Source organism: Mustela nigripes, chromosome 3 (genome assembly GCF_022355385.1).
Source record: "Mustela nigripes isolate SB6536 chromosome 3, MUSNIG.SB6536, whole genome shotgun sequence".
Lineage (NCBI taxonomy): Eukaryota > Metazoa > Chordata > Mammalia > Carnivora > Mustelidae > Mustela > Mustela nigripes.
This window is the reverse complement of record NC_081559.1, coordinates 135,298,795-135,323,634: the sequence shown is the minus strand read 5'-3', so window position 1 is coordinate 135,323,634 and position 24,840 is coordinate 135,298,795. Positions and strand designations below refer to the sequence as shown.

At 43.2% G+C, this 24,840-nt stretch overlaps 1 protein-coding gene across 7 annotated transcripts in view; it reads left to right on the top strand.

Annotated features, from left to right (window-relative positions):
• The window catches only part of NCOA2 (nuclear receptor coactivator 2), a 303,539-nt gene extending 281,553 nt beyond the window's left edge, over positions 1-21,986 (top strand). For all 7 annotated transcript variants that reach the window (XM_059394696.1, XM_059394697.1, XM_059394699.1 and 4 more), the window contains 8 exons: positions 1,028-1,193; positions 4,127-4,405; positions 5,118-5,195; positions 7,668-7,902; positions 9,511-9,688; positions 10,403-10,601; positions 12,591-12,680; positions 18,095-21,986. In XM_059394696.1, coding sequence (XP_059250679.1) covers positions 1,028-1,193; positions 4,127-4,405; positions 5,118-5,195; positions 7,668-7,902; positions 9,511-9,688; positions 10,403-10,601; positions 12,591-12,680; positions 18,095-18,106 — 1,237 coding nt within the window. In that variant the 3' untranslated portion in view covers positions 18,107-21,986. The remainder of the gene's footprint in view (positions 1-1,027; positions 1,194-4,126; positions 4,406-5,117; positions 5,196-7,667; positions 7,903-9,510; positions 9,689-10,402; positions 10,602-12,590; positions 12,681-18,094) is intronic.
• The last annotated feature ends 2,854 nt before the right edge of the window (positions 21,987-24,840 follow it).

Below are 24,840 nucleotides of genomic sequence, written 5' to 3'. Positions count from 1 at the left end.
CTTTTCTCCAGAACATTATATGGTAACTCTAAGAGTACAGATTAGACTCTTTTGGCAAAATACAAGTATCATTTTCCCTTCTGATATTAAACTAACTCAGAAGTTCTTTTTAAACACCCCCCACAACTTGTCTCAATTGATTTAAATTATAAGAGTTTCATATTCCATAGAGTTTGGGAATTTAGTGTTATGGTTATACCACCGATGACCTTATATAATAAATATAACGTGTACATTTGTGATCTACCGTTCTTGAGTCTCTAACTCAGGCCAAGAGCCACACTTCCTGAGGGCTTTAAGAAATGTTCACAAGGTCTGCTTATGCATGACTAAGAAGTTTCCTATTAGTCCAGCCAGTGTTAGTCTAGCGACAGCTGAATTCAAAAACATTAATGTACCTTTTATGCTTCTAGGTCTCTAGTCTCTCCCAGGTGGGTCATCAGAGCCTCATAGGAAATAAGGCTGCTCCGTCAACTTTGTGTTTCCTACTAACGTTCAGAAAAATCCTTTGATTACTTCAGGGCAGAGTAAATACACACACGCCTGAGACTTCCGCATACATGTGTGGTGATACGGGGATTGGGCAGGCCCTAAACCCACACGTGCCTGTGCTGGTGTCCCTGCGCCACGGTGTCCGCTCCTGTGATCCCCGACTCATGGCTGAACGTCCCTCAGCCTCTGCATCACCTGCTTTCCTTGTGTATCTCTTATTTTTAGAAGTAATTTTCTTATTACAAGACGATTACACAGTTACTTATTTAGCTTTACGAGCCTTAAAGTGGGGGCAATAACCACAGAAATCATACATCCCATGCCTCGAGTTGGGTCTGGCCTGTGTTAGGCACTGAACAAAAGTGTGTCTGTCACTGTGACTTGTCATTTTGTTCTATGTCTGGCTGGTATGGTATTTTATTACAAAGACCCTGGAAGCCAACTGGTTGACTTTTGTCAACTTTTAAGAGAAAGCAAGTGTTCTCTAATCTGCTAGTTTCTCCACGGGCCCAAAGTGAAGTCTGTCTCCTTACAGGCAGCAGTTCGGCAGCTCTCCAGATGACTTGCTGTGTCCGCATCCTGCGGCAGAATCTCCGAGTGATGAAGGGGCTCTCCTGGACCAGCTCTATCTGGCCCTGCGGAACTTCGATGGCCTTGAGGAGATTGACAGAGCACTCGGGATACCAGAACTGGTCAGCCAGGTACGTGCCGCAGGGCACTGGTGGGGGTCCAGCACTCTCGTGGGCACAAGATTGTCCATTTTCTTCTGTTTATGATTTGCAGTCTGCTTTTTAGAGTGCTGCTTTACCTCCTAACAAACTAACTCTGTTTTCTTTCTTGCCCTCCTTGTTACAGTCACATAAACTTTTGCCCAAGGATGGAAAACACTGAAAATGTGCTTCACATATAATTTGGGTTATTGAGCTGAAAGTCAGAAAGTCAGGGCCGACTCACCTAATGACAGGGAGAGACCCACAAGGAGCAGAGAACAGGGAAGTCGGGAATGGAGCATTGCTGCCCCAATGACCTAGAACCCTTTCTTCTAAAAAACCAGTCCGTATCCATGATCATCTTATTCAGTCTTTACATTTGTGGGCTGGTGATAGGAAGCTCTTGTGCTAAACGAATACTTTGCACGTAAGTTAGCAGAAGTCATTTTAGAAGTAGCTGCAGTTCATTAGTCATTTTTACCTTTGTGTGGGTTGAGCCCACAGTAATTTGGGCAATATTTAAGCATAAATGGGAATATAAGGGAGTTAACCAGTCTTAATGTGCTTATTTAGCTTTCCTCCTCCCGACAATTAGTTGGTTCAAGTAATTCTCTGCTTTAAAGAGTACTTTATAGCAATAATACAGTAAACCTCACTCAGTCTCATGCAATAGCACCGTATTTTCTGTATCTGGCTACTCGGCTAATGGTGCGCAAAGCAGACCTCCTGATTCACTTTGTAAAGCGTATCAACAGCCACAGATTTAAAAAAACGATCGCAGTCTCGGTACCGTCTTTTTTTTTTTTTCAGCACAAATCATCTTTATTTCTTACTGTTGAAAAGAACCTTCCTGTGTCCACCCTCCTTCTCGGGCATGTGGCATGTCAGGAGGGTCTGTGTGAAGGCGACGCAGAGCCAGCAGAGGCTTCTCCGAAGCACAGAAACAGTATTGTCATCATGCCCGCCGTGCAGCAGACGGGAGGGTGGGGGTGAAGACTTGTCAATTCATATCGAGAGGAGCAGAATGGAAAGAAATGACTGGAGAGGTTACATAATATAACCTGAAGTAAATCGAGAAAGGAACATGGAATTTAAGTATTTCCTGTGTGGCCGGCTGGCTCTGCTTTAGTGGTAGTTAGAAGTCAGCCTCGTCGGTATTGTTATCCTCAGGTTTGCTCCAAGTGACATTTAAAAATATGGCTGTTGGGATTGCTGAGCCACCTGTAGCATTGTTTTTGTCAAAGCTAGTGTCATTTCATCATTAATATTTTTAGTCTCCTTTCTTTATCTCTGTCTTCTATTTTGTCTCATCACATCTGTCGTGAATGTAGTAATATCATATTAAACTGAATTACAGAAACATACAGTGGAGTCAGGAAATGGAGAGTACAAATGGATTTATTTGTACACATCAGAGTTGTGTGTTTTCTTTAAAAAGGGAAATTATTGGAGCACCTGAGTGGCTTAGTGGGCCACGCGTCTGCCTTTGCTCAGGTCATGATCCTGGAGTCCCTGGCTCGAGCCCCTCATTGGGCTCCCTGCTCAGTGGGAGAGTCTGCTTCTCCCTCTCCTTTTCCTTCTGCTTGTTTTCTTCCTCTCTCTGTCAAATAAATAACAAATTTTTTTAAATCTTTAAAAATGGAAATTATATAATTAAATTTCTTCTTGGGGCACCTGGGTGGCCCAGCCATTAGGCGTCTGCCTCTGGCTCAGGTCATGATCCCATGATCTTGGAATTGAGCCCCACATTGTGTGCCTTGCTCGGTGGGAAGCCTGCTTCTCTCTCTCCCACTCCCCCTGCTTGTGTTCCCGCTCTTGCTGTGTCTCTCTGTCAAATAAATCTTTTTTTTTTTTAATTAAATTTCTTCTCTGTTAAAGATGGGCAAATATTTAAAGTTCTGAGATAGTTTTGTAGGTGTGGTTAGAGCAGTGATTCAATAATGAATGGTTTCCCCGGGGTAGTAGGTTCCATCCACATTTTTTCAGGGGAAGGCAGCGGCCCCAGGCTCCTGCTCTACCTTGGATAGACTGGTCTGAGTGAGGCCTAGGACATGACTAAGCTGAAGAAAACTCAAAGAGATACCTTTCCTTCCCTCCTTATATCTGGAGGTTTGGAGCAATCCCCCCAGAAGTAGAAGGAAGGGAACTCCCGGGTGCTCCTTCATGCCCTAGACACAGACACTGAGACGCTCCTCCTGGCATTAGTTCTGGATTTTCTACACCTGTCTCATTCTGATCCAGATAAGGCAAGCGTAAGAAGTCAAGAACAACAAACACATCAGATATGTCTAGGAGGTAGTAAGATGGGGGCCAACTGTAGAGAATTCTGTCGGCCATAGAAGACAGTTACACCAGGGCAGTGTATCATGCTGGCGAGGAGCTCAGACGCTGGCTCACAACCGGAGGGGGACCCACTGCTTACCTAGCCAGAGGGGCCTGCTGCAGCTTGCCTCTCGGCTGCAGGTCTCAGTGTTTGATAGCTGCAAAATAGGAATAATGGTGATGAGCACCCCAACACAACAGATTGCAGCTAGGCTCCAGGGTGGTTGTCTGACTAAAATGATTGATGCAGGTATGAAAAATGAGCGAGAACATGTAACACTTCTAGGGGACATGCACATTTTAAAGTCCAGGTCAGTCTCTGACTTGCAAAGTGAGGAGGAAGAGTTGCGTAGTCGAGGCCTCGTTCTCGCTTTCTTTGGAAGAAGCATCGCTGGGAGTCCGGGCCAGCACCGCTTCTGTCCTCACACACCGGGGTGTGTTGAACAAAGATACTCTTTAGGAGGCAACCAGGTACCTTGAGTCGTAAGTGAGGATAGAAAGCTTCAGCTATGTGACAGTGAGAGAAACTCACCTGATGTTGACTCTGCTGTTTCCAGGGGTTTTCCTTACTTGACTGGGTCATGTCTGGGCTTTCTCTGCAGAGCCAGGCAGTCGATCCAGAGCAGTTCCCAAGTCAGGACTCGAACATCATGCTGGAGCAGAAGGCCGCCGTTTTCCCGCAGCAGTACGCGTCTCAGGCACAGATGGCCCAGGGGAGCTATCCTGCCATGCAAGACCCAAGCTTTCACAGCATGGGCCAGCGGCCAAGCTACGCCACACTCCGCATGCAGCCCAGACCAGGCCTCAGGCCCACCGGCCTGGTGCAGAACCAGCCAAACCAGCTGAGACTCCAGCTGCAACACCGTCTCCAGGCCCAGCAGGTCCGCTCTTGTGGGTGCCTGGGAAGGTGGCGGCTGGGGGGGCAGTTAGGCATGAGAGGGCATAACCATCCTGTGTCCTTGGGAAGTTTTGGAAGCCCTTCCAGGATGATCCTACATCTCCCGCTCTTGCCTGCTTTGCCGGTTTCTCTTTGTCTCCTCAGCTAACTCCACTTCAGCCCGGAGTAGCTGTCCATCTGTTTCAGTGTTTCCCAGCCCTGTTATTTATTAACAGTGGAGCCTTGAGCTCTCCGAGCCTCCATTTTCCTGTCTGTAAAATGGGGTTGTTGTGTGACGTTGCGCAATGAGTACGTGAGTAAAAGGACCTCACGTGGTTTTTAACCCAGTGTGAGCCCACAGGACAACAGTAGCTCCAGTCCAGAGTCCTGCCCCGTGACAGAAATAGTCACTCTTAGCTGAATGGGGACAGAGCAGTGCTGCCTTATGGAACACCTAGATAGCTCAAGCACAGGCGTTCTCATTGAAACAAGCCTAGACAGATTTCCAGCAACAGTCCAAAATAACCTTCTCTGTTTAAGCAATGTAAAACCTTACTGATAATTAGCTTTCTAAGGGCATGCCACCGTAAACTATGTGGTTTCAGTATCTAATGGCATTCAGGGGTTACATTGGGGAGGGTGATCTCTTAAGAAAAGTGATTTAAAATATACGCTGTTTTAAAAATGTATTGATTCTTCTGTGTGCATGCATTTAGAATCGCCAGCCGCTTATGAATCAAATCAGCAATGTTTCCAACGTGAACTTGACTCTGAGGCCTGGAGTACCAACACAGGTAAGAAGCCAACCAGCCGTCAGCTTTCACGGCATCTGTTGATTTTCTGTCATTTCTTCCTCCTTGATATTTGGTGCAGAGTCACTCAGAAATCATCTGATCCAGATCAGTGCCATGGATCTGTTGTGTCACATCCGTCTTGCCTGCCCCCCCCTTTTTTTAAAAGATTTTTATTTATTTGTCAGAAACAGAGGGAGAGAGTGAGCGAGCACAGGCAGATGGAGAGGCAGGCAGAGGCAGAGGGAGAAGCAGGCTCCCTGCCGAGCAAGGAGCCCGATGTGGGACTCGATCCCAGGACCCTGGGATCATGACCTGAGCCGAAGGCAGCTGCTTAACCAACTGAGCCACCCAGGCGTCCCCTGCCCCCTTTTTTTAAAAAAAGATTTATTTATTTCAGAAAGATAGAGCAAGCTAGCATGCATGCTCAGGAGAGGAGCAGAGGGAGAGAGAAACTCAAAGCAGACTCTGAGCTGAGCTCAGAGTCCCAACACAGGGCTCAACCTAATGACCCTGAGATCATGACCCGAGCCAAAACTAAGAGTCAGGTGCTTAACCAGCCGTGCTATCCAGGCACCGCAGCCTGTCACTTTTGTAGTTCCCTCCCCTAAACACTGCCATTTTCACTGCCAAGTACAGTCAATTCTCAGTATTTACTTTGGTTGTGTTCCATAAAGTGAACGCAAACACTGAATTAGCGAACTGGAGAAAGAGAGCATTCGGTTCCCGCCAGCCTGTGTGATGACATCGTCCTCAGACCGTCAGTACAGAACCCTGTTTCTCATGTGTGTTTTGGGTTTGAAGGCACTTTATGTGATACGTACTGTTGATGCGCTACCTTGAACTCAGAGACAGTGGCGCTATGACTCTTGCCTGATCAGCGAAGCTCATCTAACCCGTGTTTTCCCCAGAAGGCACGTCACCGCCTCTCGGTGTTAGAAATGCGAGGCAGCATGGGGTGCCTGGTTGGCTCACTGGGTTAAGCCTCTGCCTTTGGTTCAGGTCATGATCTCAGGGTCCTGGGATCGAGCCTCGCATCGGGCTCTCTGCTCAGCGGGGAGCCTGCTTCCCTTCCTTTCTCTCTGCCTGCCTCTCTGCCTACTTGTGATCTCTGTCTGTCAAATAAATAAAATCTTAAAAAAAAAAAGTGAGGCAGCATTTTAGCACTCCTCTTAACAGCAGGATCACCGGGGAAAAGCGCAACAGAGTAAAAAACGTGGATCTGAGGAGTCCACGAAAAGGGCACTTCTTTCCAGTGTGGGGCTGAGACAAGAAGGCAGTGTTGCCTTGTTTCAGCCTCTGGTGGGAACGATACGCACCTCGGACATGCCAGGTTCTTTGCCTCTCTGCACATGTCCCTAAATGACGGCAGTGCTGTGAATACTGAGTTGGGGGTTACAAATAAATTTTAGCAAGTAGGTAAGTTCACCGGTATGGAATCCATGAGTAATGAAGATTGATTGTGCATCACTGTGACCCATTAATGGCCTTCTTCCTCTTGCTGGCAGCAAGCACTGGCACCCCTTCCCTGCATCCATCCCTCCTTTCCTCATCGTTCTGCCCTGGACTGTTTGTATGTCCCTATTTTTTTTTTTTTAAAGATTTTATTTATTTATTTGACAGAGATCACAAGTAGGCAGAGAGGCAGGCAGAGAGAGAGGAGGAAGCAGGCTCCCTGCTGAGCAGAGAGCCCGATGTGGGACTCGATCCCAGGATCCTGAGATCATGACCCAAGCCGAAGGCAGCGGCTTAACCCACTGAGCCACCCAGGCGCCCTTGTATGTCCCTATTAACCCCTCTCCCTACGCTCCCCACTTTCTTCCTGCCTCCATTCAACCTTTTCCAAAGTGTCTCAAGCCACGTTTTGGCACAGATGGTTTGGTTTCCTGTTAGACCTGAATGTCCCTTGAATGAGACCCAGGTTGCCACTTTAAGGTGTCTAGGACATTCGTCTTACAGATAGCACTGGTGTTGAGTCCTTCCCGTTAACCGTGCCTCTCGCGGTGAGTTCCTGGTTACTTGAACTAACAGTGAACGGACCCTTCTAAGTCAATGCAGGGTTTCAGAAAAATCATCATCTCTATAGACTTTAGAAGCTCATATCCTCACCCACCAACTGTTCACCTCTAAAATGTTCTTTCCTGTTATTTTATTTTCCAAATGATTTTGTCCTATTTCTTTTTTTTTTTTTTTTAAAGATTTTATTTATTTATTTGATGGAGAGAGATCACAAGTAGGCAGAGAGGCAGGCAGAGAAAGAGAGAGGGAAGCAGGCTCCCCGCTGAGCAGAGAGGCCAATGCGGGACTCGATCCCAGGACCCTAAGATCATGACCTGAGCTGAAGGCAGCGGCTTAACCCACTGAGCCACCCAGGCGCCCCGATTTTGTCCTATTTCTAATATATAGTTTGTTTTTCAACCTGTGTCTCCCCCCAATGTTTCCCTCTGTGTACTCCCCACCTCGCCCCTATTTTAGGCACCGATTAACGCACAGATGCTGGCCCAAAGACAGAGGGAAATCCTGAACCAGCATCTTCGACAGAGACAGATGCATCAGCAACAGCAAGTTCAGCAGCGAACGTTGATGATGAGAGGACAAGGGTTGAATATGACCTCAAGCATGGTGGCTCCTGGTGGCTTACCAGCAACTCTGAGCAACCCCCGGATGCCCCAGGCAAACGCACAGCAGTTTCCGTTCCCTCCGAACTACGGTACTGGGCTTCCGTCCCCACCGCCTTTTACCACTCCTTTCTCCCCAGTGTCCCCCGGTCTTGGGTCTCAGCTCTGCCCTCACAGCTGTTTGCTTGGCTCCCAGAGGAGTCTGGCTAGCCAGGGAGTGATAGACAACCCGGGAGGACAGCTGGGGCTGGTCATGAGCCCCCAGGTCCAGCACAGTACCTCCCGTCTCTCAGCTCAGGTACCGCCTTTTCTCTGAGTGCAGATCTTACTTTAAAAGTGACCGAAGTAAGTGTGTGTGTATACAGTCCCTCGGTTGTGTGTGTGAGTGTGTGTGAACACACGTGTTTCTGTCAGCGTTTGGACACACAGGGGCATAGCCATGTGTTTATGTTTGAAAACCTCTGAGTCTGACTCAAATCAACAGATACATACAAAATGTTGAAACACCTATATAAATACAACTATTAGACATTCTGTAATTTTTTTTAAAAAGATGAAGCTTTAATGAATCGATAATTTGTGAGAAGTGTTACCTAGAAACCCCAGTGGAAGGCCTTTAGGTTTTCTTCGTGTTGATTTGTTGTTTAATGTCAGTCTTAAGAGACAGACGTCTCATATCATAAACATTAATATTTGTGTGCATGTCATGTTTAATGAAAGGTTAAATTATTGATAAAAGTTAAGTGCTTATGTTGTTCCTATTCTAAATGATTTTACCTATCTTTTGCCAGAGTTATCTATAAATATCAAGTCTGTGTGGTGCTTACATTCATGTCTCCTGTTTCTTTAAAGAAACAGTTACTGGGCAGCTTTTTCTGTGTAATCATAAACTTCTCTTTCACAGCCAATCTGAGTATCAATTAAATCTGCACGTTGCACACATCTAGGCAGAAACACGCTTCCCTTACTGTCCTTGAAATTTCCTGAGTTGCTGCCTTTGTTCTGAAGCTCCGTTCCTCTGTGTCCTTTTTGATGACTTCGAAAAGTCTTCTGAAAGTTCTTCCGCTCCTTGTAGCGTAAATGCCATTTGCTTCTACACTGAACAAGAAGCTTACATAGAATTTGTCTGATTCTTGCTCATCTTAGATAGCACTGAAGAACCATAGAGCCCTTTCTAAAGACAAAACAGGCTAATCGTGATGCAGTTACTTACTTTTAAAAATGCATTGATTTCATCACAGAATGACTTGATTCAATAAAAAATTATTCAGGTGTTAACTTTTTATATACAGCTGAACTTTAATCTTAACCTAAAGTTTATAAACAACCCAGTTATACTGATACATAAAAATGTAAAGACTATTTCAGGTAAAAGAGAAATATACCTGTTTGACTCATTCTTGATTTGGAGAGGGATAAGGGGACAGAACAATATATTCTCCATCTCTAGTCATGGTGGTTAACATGGTTCTTAGGCACCCTTGTGACCACTGTAGAGAAGGAAGATATGGAAATTCTTGCTTCATGAATTAAATCCCATTTTGGAGTCTCTTTAAGGTGTATATAATTAACCAGCACATGATCAGGTATTTGAAAGTAATTTTCTATGTGTATGTTAATTTGAACGTTCTCTCTTTTTCCTCCCTAGTCTCTACCATAACACTAACAATCTCTTTCCAATTTCTGTTTTGTTTTTGAAGGAATAAGTCAGCAGCCTGATCCAGGCTTTACCGGGGCGACGACGCCCCAGAGCCCTCTGATGTCGCCCAGAATGGCGCATACCCAGAGCCCCATGATGCAGCAGTCTCAAGCCAATCCAGCCTACCAGGCCTCCTCTGACATGAACGGGTGGGCACAGGGGAATATGGCCGGAAACAGGTATGCCATGTTTATGTGGCATTTTGATATAAATGATCACCAGGGAATCTTTCTGTAGACCACCTGTCTCTTTTCTGTAATTTTTTTTTTTTAAACTAAGTAAGCTCTGTGCCCAAGAGGGGCTTAAACTCGCAACCCTGAGATCAAGAGTCACTTGTTCTAATGAGTAAGCCAGCCAGGTGCCCATCTTTACTGCTTTTTTCTTAACTTTTTGCTCAAGCAAACAATGTCAAATAAACTATTAAGGAAGTTTAATTTTCCTAGGGCAAAAGTTATCAGAACTTACAAAAGCTTACCATATCTTTTCCTTAGGAATGAAAGGAACTCCCCTCAGAAGGTATCACCCCACCAGTTTAAGCAAGAAACTACTCTGGATGGCAGTGCCTTAGAAGCCATCCTTTATCAGTACATGCAATAAAAGCAAGCAGATAAAAAGCTTGTTACTTGCAAACGTGAAAGTGGAAACTAGATCTCTAGACCTTCCCAGTGAGGTTAGGAAAAGGAGAGGAGCGTGGTCACCCCTGCAGCTTCCTTGAGCGCTTCCCCTTACCATTTCGGACTCCACCCCTGCTGGCTGCCCCACCCTGGATTCTTTCAGCTTAGATTTACTCATTCTGAAGTAACTGAAGTAACTGCCTGAGAAATCAGCGGGCAGAACTGCCTGCCTGTTTGCCCTACAACTCTTGACATTTTCATCTTTTCCTTGGGTTCTAGCATGTTTTCACAACAGTCCCCACCACACTTTGGGCAACAAGCAAACACCAGCATGTACAATAACAATATGAACATCAATGTATCCATGGCGACCAACACAGGTGGGATGAGCAACATGAACCAGATGACAGGACAGATCAGCATGACCTCAGTGACCTCCGTGCCTACGTCAGGGCTGTCCTCCATGGGTCCCGAGCAGGTGAGCACCCTGAGAAGCAGCCCACTGTCTTCTGATCAAAACTTTTTGCCTATTTCTGCACTCAGTGTATCTTGCCACATACTTAACATCTACCATCAACTCCCACTTTTATTTTGATGAGTGTTTCCTCACCTTAATTTCACCTGTGTTAGTGCCATTAACAGAAATACTTGTTAATGACGAAATAAACATGAAAGGGTTCTTGACGGCTCAAGGATATTTGAAAGTATTTCTTAACTTTGTCACTTAAATCATTTGAGGAACTTAGCAGTATCTAAAGTGAATCTCTAAAAATGGAATGGTAAATGTGTTTCCTAAATGGCTTTATTTTGGATTTATAGCTAAAGAACTGATTTTCTTCTAAACGAAAAATCAGATGAATCGCAAAGGCCAAACTTACTGCCTGCCATCCCGTTAGCTTTATTCCCCACTCCATCCCCCGCCCGGTCCCCACCCAGTTAGCTTTAAATGACACCGGTCATCCAAAAACTGTTCTAATCCATCATCTTGAGGATGTGGGTGCCATAATTTTCTGGCCAATTTTTAAAAGGCTTCTGCTTGAGACTGTAATTCTGACTAAGGCTGTAGTGATTCTACTATCCCTAAGAGCACACCAACTTCACTTGGTGGCAAAGAGACTCAGCACACTGTTACCTCAGTCAGCCGGGGATTCAGAATCTGAGGCAGCTGAGCCACAGGTAAAAATATCAGTTGGTAATTTTTAAATTGTATTTACAGAAGACTTCTTTCTAAAGGGCACAAAATGGCTTGGCATTCTACTACCTCAGTAGTTCATGCAAAGTAGAGATGTGGCAAGGACCCTGAGTGTTACTTCATGTATGGAGAAACCGAGGCATGGAGGGTTTAAATGACTTAGTAAGTCACTGACAGAACTGGATATTCCAGTTAGATGAGAATTGTGAGAATGGTGAAAGATTCAGAGTTTGATTAGGTCTATTTAATCTGATGTTGGTAAACCACAATTTGTGTGAAAATTTTACTAAATTTTACAGCACCTCAGCGTTTTATTCTATAAGATGTTAATAAAAATGCAGAGTAGTGCATGAGAAAATTCAAAGCCCTTTGCAATTTAAGAAAGCTCTGTGTGTGTAATAATTTGCACTTCTTGTAGTTGAATTGATGGTGGCTAAATGCTTACTTGGGTAAATTAAAGAGACATAATTAAAGATAGACTCTTAATCGTTTCAGTGGAGAAAACATGGTGTTGATTTTGTATTTTCTACAAAAAGAAACCAGTAGTGGTTCCTGATTCTCTTTCTAGGGAAACTATAAAGCCAGGGCCACTGACATAGTCTAGTCTCAGCCTATCTGGAAGTAAACTGGTGCATTTGTAATAACCCAGATCACTTCTGTATAGAAACTTTTGCATAGACTTAAACCTTTTGAGTATCAGAATTAATTTGAGAAGCCAAAAAAATACAACTCTAGCGTGTTTCTTCAGACAAAATCAGTCCTATACAGTATTAGTATTTGTACCTTTACTAATTGTATGAATGCTAATGAATAGTTCACTTGGTTGTAGAAGATTCCCCAAATTCAGCACTGTTTGGGTACTCAGACTTGCTCTTGCTAATCAATTAACTAACTTAAATAGCAAAGATACTAGGAGCTTCTCAGATGACTTTAAAGTCCCATATACGAGTCATTAGTATCATTACAACCAGCCAAAAAGGTGAACATATTAAGGCATGAAAATGTTTCTAGTATTATTGTCTCTGTCAAATTTCTACACAGAAGGAAAATTTTAATTTTGAAGGCAGTTAGTGTGACTTTTATTTTCTTGTTCCTCCATACTCCACCGCCCCCCCCAAATCTATACGTGGGAGAGTGGATACAGGGATGGAGCTGTTTTTATAGAGTTCTCTTTCTCCATAATTCTGTTCCTAAAAACCAAGACAAGGAGGAAGATTGATGGTTGGTTTTGGACGTGCCACTGAAGGTAGCCACTGTGCTGTCTTGTGCCCTCAGGTTAATGATCCTGCTCTGAGGGGAGGCAACCTTTTCCCAAACCAGCTGCCTGGAATGGATATGATTAAGCAGGAGGGAGACGCGTCACGGGTAAGAAATAGCACAGGGTGAATAGGGTAGTAAAGTGAACGTGGGTATTTTATAGACCAAAACTGGCAGATACATTGTCAGCAAGTAGACTGAAGATAGTTATAACACTTGGTGATTTTGAAAAATACCTTGTAATTTTATGTGGCATACAGTGATTTTCTATGAATAATTATTTCTTTAAATTCATTTTAATTGAGCTAATGGTGGTGGTATGAATTAAGAACACTAATTTTGCTCTGAAATGATATTATGATAGCCAAAAAAGCAGCAATGAATCAGTCACGTTTGAGCAAACTTTTATTTTTACTTTTTCTGAATCATGATGTTAGATCTTCAGGAGGATGAAGAGGAGCTAATTGTTGTCTATCCCTTAATTAAGTGTATGTTTATTCTTCTTAAGGATTTTCTCTGTATTTCATTTTGTTTGGGCAACAGTCATGTATATTATTTGTCTATTATCTTCAACACTTGTTCTAAAGAGAAAGATATTACCATGTTCAATCAAATCTTTAAAAAGAATAATTGGTACTTAGAACCCAACTGAATTGTGTGCAAAGCAGATCTGTTAACAGGAAGGCTCTGGAAGCAGTTTAGCATGTAGATAAATGAGCCCACAGGGGCCCTCTGAAGCTAAGGGATATACTCCTTAGCAGTAGATAACTTTTTTTAACTTAAAAATTCTCTCTCAGTGGAGAAAATGTAGGATCAATGTTCAATTTCCTACAAAAGAAGTGGATCTTGGGTGGTTTTGTTAATATCCAAGTTTAAAAAGTAATAGATCCATGGGGCGCCTGGGTGTTTCAGTCATTAAGCATCTGCCTTCAGCTCAGGTCATGATCCCAGAGTCCTCGGATGGAGCCCCGCCTCGGGCTCTCTCCTCAGCAGGGAGCCTGCTTCCTCTCTCTCTGCCTGCCTTTCTGCCTACTTGTGATCTCTGTCTGTCAAATAAATAAATAAAATAAAAAGTAAAATTAATAGATCCAGGGTGCCTGGGTAGCTCAGTCAGTTAAGCATCTGACTCTTGACTTTGGCTCAGGTCATGCTCCTAGGGTCATGGGATCGAGCCCTGAATGGGCTCCCTGCTCAGCAGGGAGTCTGCTTCTCCCTCTGACATCCCTTTCCTACCCCCACTCATGCGTGCACACATGCGCACTCTGTCTCGCAAATAAATAAAATACTAAAAAAAAAAAAAAAGAACCATAGTTGGGGCGCCTGGGTGGCTCAGTGGGTTAGAGCCTCTGCTTTCGGCTCAGGTCATGATCCCAGGGTCCCGGGATGGAGCCCTGCATCGGGCTATCTGTTCAGCAGGGAGCCTACTTCCTCCTCTCTCTCTCTGCCTGTCTCTCTGCCTACTTGTGATCTCTGTCTGTCTAATCAATAAATAAAATCTTAAAAAAAAAAATAGAACCATAGTCATGCATTGCAGAGAGGCCCATGGGTGGGGAGTTCTATAGATGTTTTCTCTAAGTACCCAGATACACAGCTCATCTAAATGGTCAATGTTGCTATAGCGAATCATATAGAAAATAGAATATATTTCATATTGGCCCTGTGTTTAAACTCTAAATGTGCCATTTATTGGAGTTTGAAGCCCCTTACCGGGCTGCCATCTTCTTGCTGCCAGTCCTGCCTCCCCCACCCCACTCCCTACCCCACTGCACTTCTACAGAGAGTGGCCACATAACCCACTGATGCCTTGTGTGCATAAAGTAGATGCTTAAAACCTAGGATGGCACTTCCCAGAGGAACAATGACATTAGTATAATTAGGCGTCCACTAAAGAATAGCCCATTTTAACCCAGAAGTGCCAGGGAGCTTAACCTCTGGGCACATCGAAGCTCTGTGGGAGGAAGAAAGCATTTGGGGCCAGGATCACATTTTCCTCCCTGAACCCACAACCACAGGATGAGACCTCCCTCCGGCCACCTTCAAGTGTGACTATGTGCCAGCCTAGGCCAGCACCCCCACAAAGCAGGCACTCGTAATCTTTTTGTTTGTTTAAGATCTTATTTGTAAGAGCACAAGCAGGGGGAGCAGAGGGCAGAGGGAGAAGTAGACTCCCCGCTGAGCAGGGACACCTCCCCCCACTCGGAGCTTGATCCCAGTACCCTGGGATCATGACCTGTGCCAAGGGCAGATTTTTAACCAACTGAGCCCACCCAGGCATCTTCATAATCTTTCCAGAAACAACCAACAGGTATTGAGCATTTACCACAAGCATGATTGTTTGCTATAGGCTTGGTTTAAACTAGATCACTTAAACCACATCACAACTGTATGGTAGAACTACTCTTTTGAGGGTTTCATGACTCACCTGAGGTTCTGTCACACCAAGAAGGGATCCCAGGCAGGCTGACCCCAAAGGGTGCATTCCCAGTCCCTGCACTCTACCTCCCACTTCCCCAAAGGGGACACAGAGCTCCCGTGATACCTTTCTAAAGGTTTTATCCAAGTAACATTGGAGAAGGCCCCCCCCCCAAAAATTGGTTGCTTTTCCTTTCTCTCATTTTATAGATCCTAAAGGGAAAAGAAACCTTCCCACATTCTGTAGGACAGGCAGACAGTGAAGATTCAGCTCCATGTTGAGAAGAGCCCTCAGTGTCAGGCACTAGGAAACTTCATCTTAGGAGGGAAAAGCCTCTGACATGAAGAAAGGGAACATACCATTCGGTCTCTAGCATACAGGGACATTCAGGGCCCATCAGAGATTTAGCCCTTCCCCATGCTCATCGATGAGGAGACTGAGTCTCAGAATTAGGGAATTTGGCCAACTCCACACAGCAAGTGTGTGGGGGGGGTATCCCTCCTGGAAGTGAGGGGGACCATTCCAAGAAGCAGAATGCAGCAGGGACTTCCCAGGCTGGATCGACTAATCCACAGAGGGGGCCTGGGCACAGTGGAGAGGCAGAGGTGCAGGGAAGGTGGGCCGGTGGGCCCAGGGTATTTACCTGCATGCACATCTAGGTGCCCAAAGGGTGCCCGCTAAAACTGAGATGGAATGATCAGCACCACAAAAAGCAGCTTTCAGTAAATACAGGATGTTCTGCCCATCCCAAGTACCCGTCAGGATGCAGGGTAAGAAGGCTCTGCCTGTTGTCATCTAGCCTGGACCATTCGTGTCACTCCCACTTTCCCTGTTTTTCCCAGTCCCTGTCTTGAATCTTGCTTACCCATCTGTACTTCGTTCGTGTGAATGTTAAGGCCAAAGAACGGTCTGTCAGAGGCTCTTGTTTCCTCCAGGGGTAATAGGTACAGTGTATCCCTTCTAATCCATGAGTGATGACTGGCCATTAACCCATCCTTGTCACCGTAATACTGATGTGTGCACAGAGGGTGAGCCAGTCATCTGCAGCCTCTTATGTTTCTGGAATAGCTTTGATGCTGTTGTGAATTAAGGAACTGTTTCCAGAATTTTTATCCGTAACCTGGTTCTATTTGTTGAGCTGGAAAGCACTGTGATTCATTGTTAATTGAATCTATGTTCCACTTATCTTGAAATGGAGATTAAAACTGTACCTTGCTTAAAGCAGAGCGATTTACCAAAACACCATTTAGAGAAGGGCGGCTATTTCCTATCACCAACGATTCTTCCTTTACAAGGACTTAGAGTATGCCTCTGCAGTTTACGTATACTTAAACAGGCCAAAATTGAGTTTATTGCTCAGCTGCAGGGCTCTTGTATAAAGCGGGGCTGTAATTACTTGTACTGGCTCGTGTTACGGAAATCGATCACTAACGAGGACCCGCTCTGAGGTGGTGATGATGGTGATAGTGGCGAGAACACCAACCAAGCACTTTACCTGTTGCGAGAAGTACTTAATCACTCCACATACATCATTTGGTTTAATCTTCATGACTGCCCTAGGAAGTAGGAGGGACAGAAAGATTTAGTGACACCCCCCCCCCCCCAAAGTGACACAGCCAGATGCCAAGCCAAGCAGCATCCCTCTAGAGATGCATGTCCCACTCCATGTTCTCTTTCATGACACCGATCCTGCCTGCTGGCTGCTTACTGGTGTCCATTCGTGTGAGAGAACACTGCCGCCTTCAAGTGGCTAAGGACAGGGATACTTCTCAATAGAATTTGTTTTTCCAGACTAACTGGAAAATTTACTTTTTTCCTATTTCAGTCAGAGCCATGGAGTAGTTCTATATAAAATCACGTAAGTGACACAAATTGGGAATAAAGGTAGATATCAACTGTCTGTTATAGAGAGAAGGACGTTCACTGTTCTTCACGAGGAGGTGTAGCCAGAGCAGGTCTCGTGCACATGGGTTAAGCTTGGGGGAGCTACGCAGCTGGGTGGGGGCGGGGGGTAGCCCCCCTGTGACCGTGAGACTGCACTATCTGGCAGCAGTCTGCCCAGATCTCTCTTTCCAAGGGACTAGGTGAAACTTCCTCTCCAATCTGACTTAAACTAGACCATCTCTAGTGGCCCTGATGTGCTGTGTCTAAAGATCTAAACCCCAAAAGCAGTTGTTACTCGTGCCCACAGCAACCACCCAGTGTTTCCTCTACGGAACTCGGACCATGCTATTTCTATGTCCGCCTGGCCCACTCAGTGTTCTGATAGCAGGGACCGGAAGTGTATTGTTATGGTGATATCCCCAGAACCTGGCACAGAGTATTTCCTACATGGATAAAATATCTCGGGGGGAAACATAGTCAACAGCCAAAGAAAAGCACTGACAGATAGACTTGGCGCCAACCAAGCAGACAACCTCCACTGGGGTCTTGCTCACTCCAACCCTCTGTGTTCAGTCATTCAGACTGTCACTGCATAGCAGCCAAAAACTAGCACGAATGCCCCGAGAGCCAAACCCTGCTTATTCAGTTTGCTGAAGCCAGGATAACACCCGCAGAACCCAGGGCATCTCTCCACAAGGGAGAGCCGAGATAGACATTTTGCTGAAAGTGGATTTGTACCAGATGATTCTGAGGAAGGAGTAAGCAAGTGGTGGCCACTTCTGAAATATGCTGTCACAAAGCAAGGGCAGTTCAGCAACGAGGTATCTTAGTAATCTCGTTGGAGAAGGTGGGAGAGATTGAACTGGTCTGGGATATTGCTGGGAAGAGAGCAGCAGTCATTCAGGAGAGACGGGTAATCCACTTCAGTCTCTCCGTCTTCAAAACGGTACGTAGGATCCGCTGCCTTTAGAAATAATGTGTCCGGTTAGGACCAGTGCCTTCTGCTTGTCTGCATTAGAATCAAGTGTAATTCAGCCAGATGCCGCCTTCAGGATGGGCAGTATTTAAAATGACCAAGTACCTGGGGCTAATAATACATTATATGTTAATAAAAAATTTAAAAAAATAAAATGGCCAGGTATTCTGATGATCTCACGATGAGTATTACAACGGTGTTTTATAACAACTTCAGAAGTACTTGACACTTCTCTCTGTTTTCCTGCAGAAATATTGCTGACACTGAAGATAGCTGGTTGCTTCTCTCTTCAGCTGACTGGGCTCACTTGCTCAAAACACTTACCAGCCTGGAGAGCTGTGTCTATTTGTTTTGACCCAATCGACCTGCCAGCCAGTTCTGCCAGAGCCAGGTCAGCAGATGGGCCTGGGCCCGGGCTCCCAGGGTGGAGTCCACTTGGCTGTTGCAGGAGGAGCTGCCTCTTCTCTTGACAGTCTGAAGCTCACGTCCAGACAGTTGCTCAGTCTGTTCACTGCATTCACCTTAGTGCAACTTAGATCTCTCCTGCAAAGTAAATGTTGACAGGCAAATTTCATACCCGTGTCAGATTGAATGTATTTAAATGTATGTATTTAAGGAAAACAACCATGCTCTTGTTCTGTTCCTGTTTGGTTCCAGACACTGGTTTCTTGCTTTGTTTTCCCTGGCTTATCAGTCTAGTGCAAAAGATTAAGATTTCATCTCGGGGAAAGAAAAGAATTACCCAAACAAACAAACAAAAAAATCAAACTAAAGGTGTTCTAAACTATAGCCTGCATTTGGGATAAAAGCAGAGCAGACACCATGGACAGCGCTGTATGTACAGACACCCAAGGAGTGAGGACCGATAAAATCATAGTTGTATCTTTGTAGAAGTTCTAGAGACCATGTTGGGAAGCGTTTCCAGTTACGAACAGATGAAAGGGAGCCTGTGAGAGGGCTGTTAATAAGATCAAGTGCTTTTTCCTTTTTTTTTTTTTTTCCTTTGTCAGAATCAAGCTAGTTCATCTAAATTGTGAATTGAGAAGAAACGTTCATTTCCAAACTAAGCTCCCTTTAGGCTGCTCAGACAGCTTTGACCGTACCTCTTCACCTCTTCTTCCCCTGTGTGATCCTGCCTCTCCCTCCCCTCTCGGCCTTCCCCACCTCTCTCCTACATTCACTCATCTTGCTAGAAAAAAACTAAAAAGCAACAGAAACCAGGTAAGCCCTTTATTTCCTTAAATGTTTTGCCAGCCACTTAACAATTGCTAACTATTAACTTTTAGAAAAATGCATTTACTGGCAAGGAGAGGAGCAAAGTTAGGACTTGATACCAATCAAACTAAGGATACCTGCTTTGGAAGCATGTTTATTCTGTTCCCCAGCAACATTGGCCTACAAAAACGGGCAAAAATAACAGTGTGTTTAAAATTGACAGCAGATATCACAACAGATTGAACCTCCGCCATGTGGTTTTTATTTTGTTTTTTAGCAGTGCTGACTAAGCCGAAGTTTTGTAAGGTACATAAAATCCAATTTATATGTAAACAAGCAATAATTTAAGTTGAGAACTTAAGTGTTTTAATTGTATAATTTTTGTGAGGTATACATATTGTGGAATTGACTCAAAATTGAGGTACTTCAGTATTAAATTAGATATCTTCATAGCAATGTCTCCTAAAGGTGTTTTGTAAAGGATATCGATGCCTTGATTAGACCTAATTTGTAGACTTAAGACTTTTTATTTTCTAAACCTCGTGATTCTGCTCATAAATCATTTATCTAATCTATATGATATGCAGCCGCTGTAGGAACCAATTCTTGATTTTTATATGTTTATATTCTTTCTTAATGAACCTTAGAAAGACTACATGTTACTAAGCAGGCCACTTTTATGGTTTTTCTTGCCCACTCTGGTAGGGGAATAATCTTTTATTAATGGGCGTCAGTTTCAGACAGCCGCAATACCGAGAAACTGATGGCCTTTTTTGAGCTATTTCCCCCCAACCCCTAATTCACATACTTTCTTACCTAAATTTCAGAATGATGTCTTTTTGATGTCTAAAAAGCAAAGCATTTTATATCTCATTAGCCAGGCTTTTTAGGAACAGAGAGGTTTTTCCTTGAAATTTGAGTGTTTGTTTATTCGTGGCAGGGTGGAAAATGTACCAACAACCCCTATTTCTCTCTCTCTCTCTACGGGCAAATAAGGGCGTATAGAAAGAGATCTAGCCCAAAGATAAATGGTTAAGTAGACAGTCTGAAAGTGTTGCTCCATACTAAAGAAATGTTCTGGAAATTTGCATTTCGATACCTTGTTCCACTTGAGAGGGGTCTCACTACAGGGAGGTGGCCAAGGAACAGCACTTCTCGACGGCCTCCAGCTCACGTGGCCCCTCAAGAGGCTCTGCTCGTCTCCACCAAACCACTGGGTTGCCCAGCAGAGATGGAAAAAAATGAGCAGATGTTGGCCCGGAACTCCGTGACCTCATCGGTGTGATGAGGCTCACATGACACAGTTTACTGTGACCGGTTTTAAGTTGATTTTTAGAGATATGTGAATCAGAACGACTTCAGCTTCACACGGCACAAACGAGAAATGGAGTTTAAACTGGCTTTGTTTTGTTTTCAGTCCCTTTTCACCAGAACACTGTCCCCAAAAATCTCTGTGTATCTTGTATCGTTGACCCATCTGCCCACTGTCTTAATGTCCATCCCAATTCAGACAAATCTGCAAACCTGTGATACTGGTAATCTAGAGTAATTCATGATCATTACTGTTTTGAAGGAAAAGAGATGATAAATTCTCCTGTGGCTCAGACCAGGTAGTGGATTTTGCTTTACATCTAACTAAGAAAAGTCAGTGAAGGAATCCTCTGATCATATTGATCACTATAGAAGCAAAAGCCAAAATCAGTCCCCTTCATTATCAGTATTTCTCATGCTGTAAACAATAAATTTGTTAGACTGAGTACTTGGTTTTGTTTAATAGAACAAAATAATCAGTGTTTTACTTATATTACTAAATGTGAAAAACACATAATGTGAAAAGTATACATACATTAACTTGGTTGTAAAACTCATTTAAGTGTTCATGTAATGTGCTAAGTTTAACAAGTGAAGTGAGCTGTTTTACTACAATGAATTCGTTTGACTCAAAGACTAAAAATGCCCCTCCCACGTGTATCTCTTATGGCCTGTAATAACCGAAAGCAATGTTTTTGCAGTTTATATAATGCAATTTTTAATCTGTGTTTAAAAATGGAGTTCATATGGGCTTAACACATGAAATGGGTGGCACAGATCCACTTGCAGAACCCAAAGATACACAATCAATTTTGAAATGCAACTTAAGCCATTAATTGTTGGTGTGAATTTAAAATTTTCTAGTATTTGTATGGTAGTATGCTGCCTAAGAGCAAAGCATTCTCTGCACAAAAGAAAATTACTGTAGTGGCTTCGATTTTAATTAGAATTTTCTCCCTGGTGTTTCTTTATAGACTAAAACAAAATCTTTTAAGTTTCTTACTACAGGTAAAAGCTATGTGCAAGAACCTCAAAATGCTAAAATCTAGCATAATGCCTTAGATCTGTTTTTAAGTCTTGTATATTCCTACATAGCTGTCCAATGTATTATATTTGTATAGTGAATTGTGTACAATTTTTGAATAAGTGCATCATCACTTAACCTTTATGTTGTTGAATAGTGATGATGATACATTTCTTCAAACATTTAACTGTCATTTTTGTTCCTTTGTCATTTGTGGGTTTTATTTGTACAGTTCCTCATGAAGTTGCATCTGAGATGTGTGTATATGAAAAGATTATACAAGGGTAAAATTAAGCAATATATTAACTATGGTTCTTCAGGAGAAAGCTTACAGTGTTTCAGGTTGTGATTTATTTTCAAAATGGAGTTGACTCTGAACATCACTTTGTTCACCTGCATTGATGTTTGTATTTCTAGTGTGAGCAGTTTATGCAAAGGTAGATATATTCAGAGAAATTTTAAATACATTTATGCAAGTTAATATTGCTTTGCTGATGCTATTTGCTTATTTGATGTTAAATAATGCTATTGTAAATAAAGAATTCTGTTGTTATTGCATCATTTAATAAATTTTAATGCCTTCGGGTTTTACATGGCTTGGGCGATTTTAATGTGTTTATATTGTATTTTCATTCATAACTGCATTTAAATTTAAAATACCTGACCTGTAGTTTAATCATTTCTCACATTCAGACAGTAGTTGATGCTATTCCTGGCACTTGAACGTTTGATTCCCCTGCTGACCCATCTCACAGATTTTTCTTAACATTTTTTTTTAAGATATTTATTTATTTACTTGACAGACAGAGATCACAAGTAGGCAGAGAGGCAAGCAGAGAGAGAGGAGGAAGCAGGCTCCCCGCTGAGCAGAGAGCCCGACGTGGGGCTTGATCCCAGGACCCTGGGATCATGACCCAAGCCGAAGGCAGAGAGAGGCTTAACACACTGAGCCACCCAGGCGCCCCGTGATGGTTTTAATCAATTGGTTTGTTAATAGTTGATAAATAATACAAGCACAGTTCCTAAAACCCAAGGCATAAACTAGAGGAAATACTAGTAAATATAATCTGGAACTGTGTTTTTAAAAGATATAAAACCAACATGAGTGAATAGAAAACTCATCAATGCTGGGGCACCTGCTGGCTCCGTCAGGAGAGCAGGTGACTTATTCCTGAGATTTATTTATTTGAGAGAAAGAGAGTACAAGTTGGGGGAGGGGGAGACGGGCAGAAGGACATCGAGAAGCAGACACTCCCCACACACACTGAGGGACTCGATCCCAAGACCCTGAGATCATAACCTGAGCCGAAGGCAGAGGCTTAACTGACTGAGCCACCCAGGCGCCCTGAGCATGTGACTCTTGATCTCCAGGTTTTGAGTTCAAGCCCAACACTGGGTGTAAAAATTACTCCAAAAATAAAATCTTTGGGAAAAAAATAATAAAACTCTCAAACCTGTTAACTGTACTAAATTAAAGGAAGGAAAAAACTTGATTAATTTCAGTAGATACCTTTTAGTAAATTTGCATAGCATAAATTTCAGCCCCCTTTCATGAGAAAACCTCTAGGAAAAGTAAATGTCCTAAAGTTATTTAAGGTTATCTGATGAACTCCCACTGATACATCTTACTAAATGGTCAAATTAGAAAAATATTAAAAATAGACTTAATATTTTACCATTAAGTTGGAACAAAACAAGGAACCCTCATTACCAGTGCTGAGAATTGAGGTGTAACTACTGGAGTAGACAAGGAAAACATTTTGGTCAATCTGACCGTCTCTCCTGAAAACCCAAATGAATCAACCAGCTTTTAGAATGAATAAAAAATCTCGGTCAGATGGCTAGAATATACAAAAATCGATACCTTCTGTCCACACTAAAAATCAATTTTTTCAAATCTCCTTTTATAGAAACAATAATACAATGCTTATAAAATAAGATTACAGCTAAAACAAAGTATGAAAATCCTTTGTGAAGAAAACTATAAACTCTTATTTAAAAGACACAGAAGGGGGCGCCTGGGTGGCTCAGTGGGTTAAGCTGCTGCCTTCAGCTCAGGTCATGATCTCCGGGTCCTGGGATTGAGTCCCGCATCAGGCTCTCTGCTCGGCAGGGAGCCTGCTTCCCTCTCTTTCTCTCTCTGCCTGCCTCTCCATCTACTTGTGATTTCTCTCTGTCAAATAAATAAATAAAATCTTTAAAAAAAATTTTTTAAATAAAATAAATAAATAAAAGACACAGAAGGGAGAACAAAAAAAGATCTAGGAAAGTAGACCTGTAAAAATCGAGACATCTTGAACCCAGGAAAAAAAAGGCCCAATATTTAAAAACAGTCAGTTCCCCCAAATCATTACAAATCCCAATTAAAATCTTAGAAATAAAAATGCTTTTGGGAGATAAGACCTACAATCATTGAAACTTTGAATAAGAAAAACAATGTGGGGCTTTTGTTGATTAGTATTGTAAAATACTTATATCAAAATGGATAAATACATAAGAACAGGACCCAGAAATAGATTAATTATACATATATGAAAGATGGCATTTTTAGTCAAATTAGTAGGAATGCACTCATAAAACTGATTTTGAAACAACTGGCCACTTTTTTTTTTTTAAGATTTTTATTGATTGATTGATTGATTGATTGATTTGACAGAGATCACAAGTAGGCAGAGAGAGAGGAAGGGAAGCAGGCTCCCCGCTGAGTGGAGAGCCCAACGTGGGGCTCAATCCCAGGACCTAAGACCATGACCCAAGCCAAAGGCAGAGCCTTAACCCACTGAGCCACCCAGGCGCCCCCTGAAGGCATTCTTTAAAGGACAAAAGGTGGGCTACCTGGCTCAGTTGAATGTCTGCCTTCAGCTCAGGTCATGCTCCCAGGGTCCTGGGTTGAAGCCCCATATCCAGCTCCTGACTCATGAGGGAGCTTGCTTCTTCACCCCCACTGCTGGTGCATGGTAGGTACGCAAGCTCTCCCTCTCTATTAATAATTAATTAATTAATTAAAATCCTTTAAAAAAATAAAAAAGTTACTAAGTTTATAAAACTTTAATATTCTATCAACAAAGTTAAACTGAAGAAAGAGCAAACAATGCAACAAAGTGATAGTAAAAACAATAAATGAATTAGGAAATGAGCACGGAATAGGAACAGATAATTAATGAAAGTGAAACCAGCTCTGGTGTCCAGAGGACAGCAAGAAGGCCACTGGGGCTGGAGAAGAGAACTAACCGATGGGGTGAGCAGGAGGATATAAGGCCTGATTTTCAGGCCTTACAGCCAGGAGCCAGATCATATAAGGTCCTATAGGCCTAGGTAAGGAATTTGGATTTTACTCTAAGTGCAACGGGAAACCACTGGAGAGTTTTCAGCAAGGGAGTAACATGATCTATCTATGTTTTCAATACACTGGCTACTGTGTGAAGAATAGCCTATAGGAAACCAG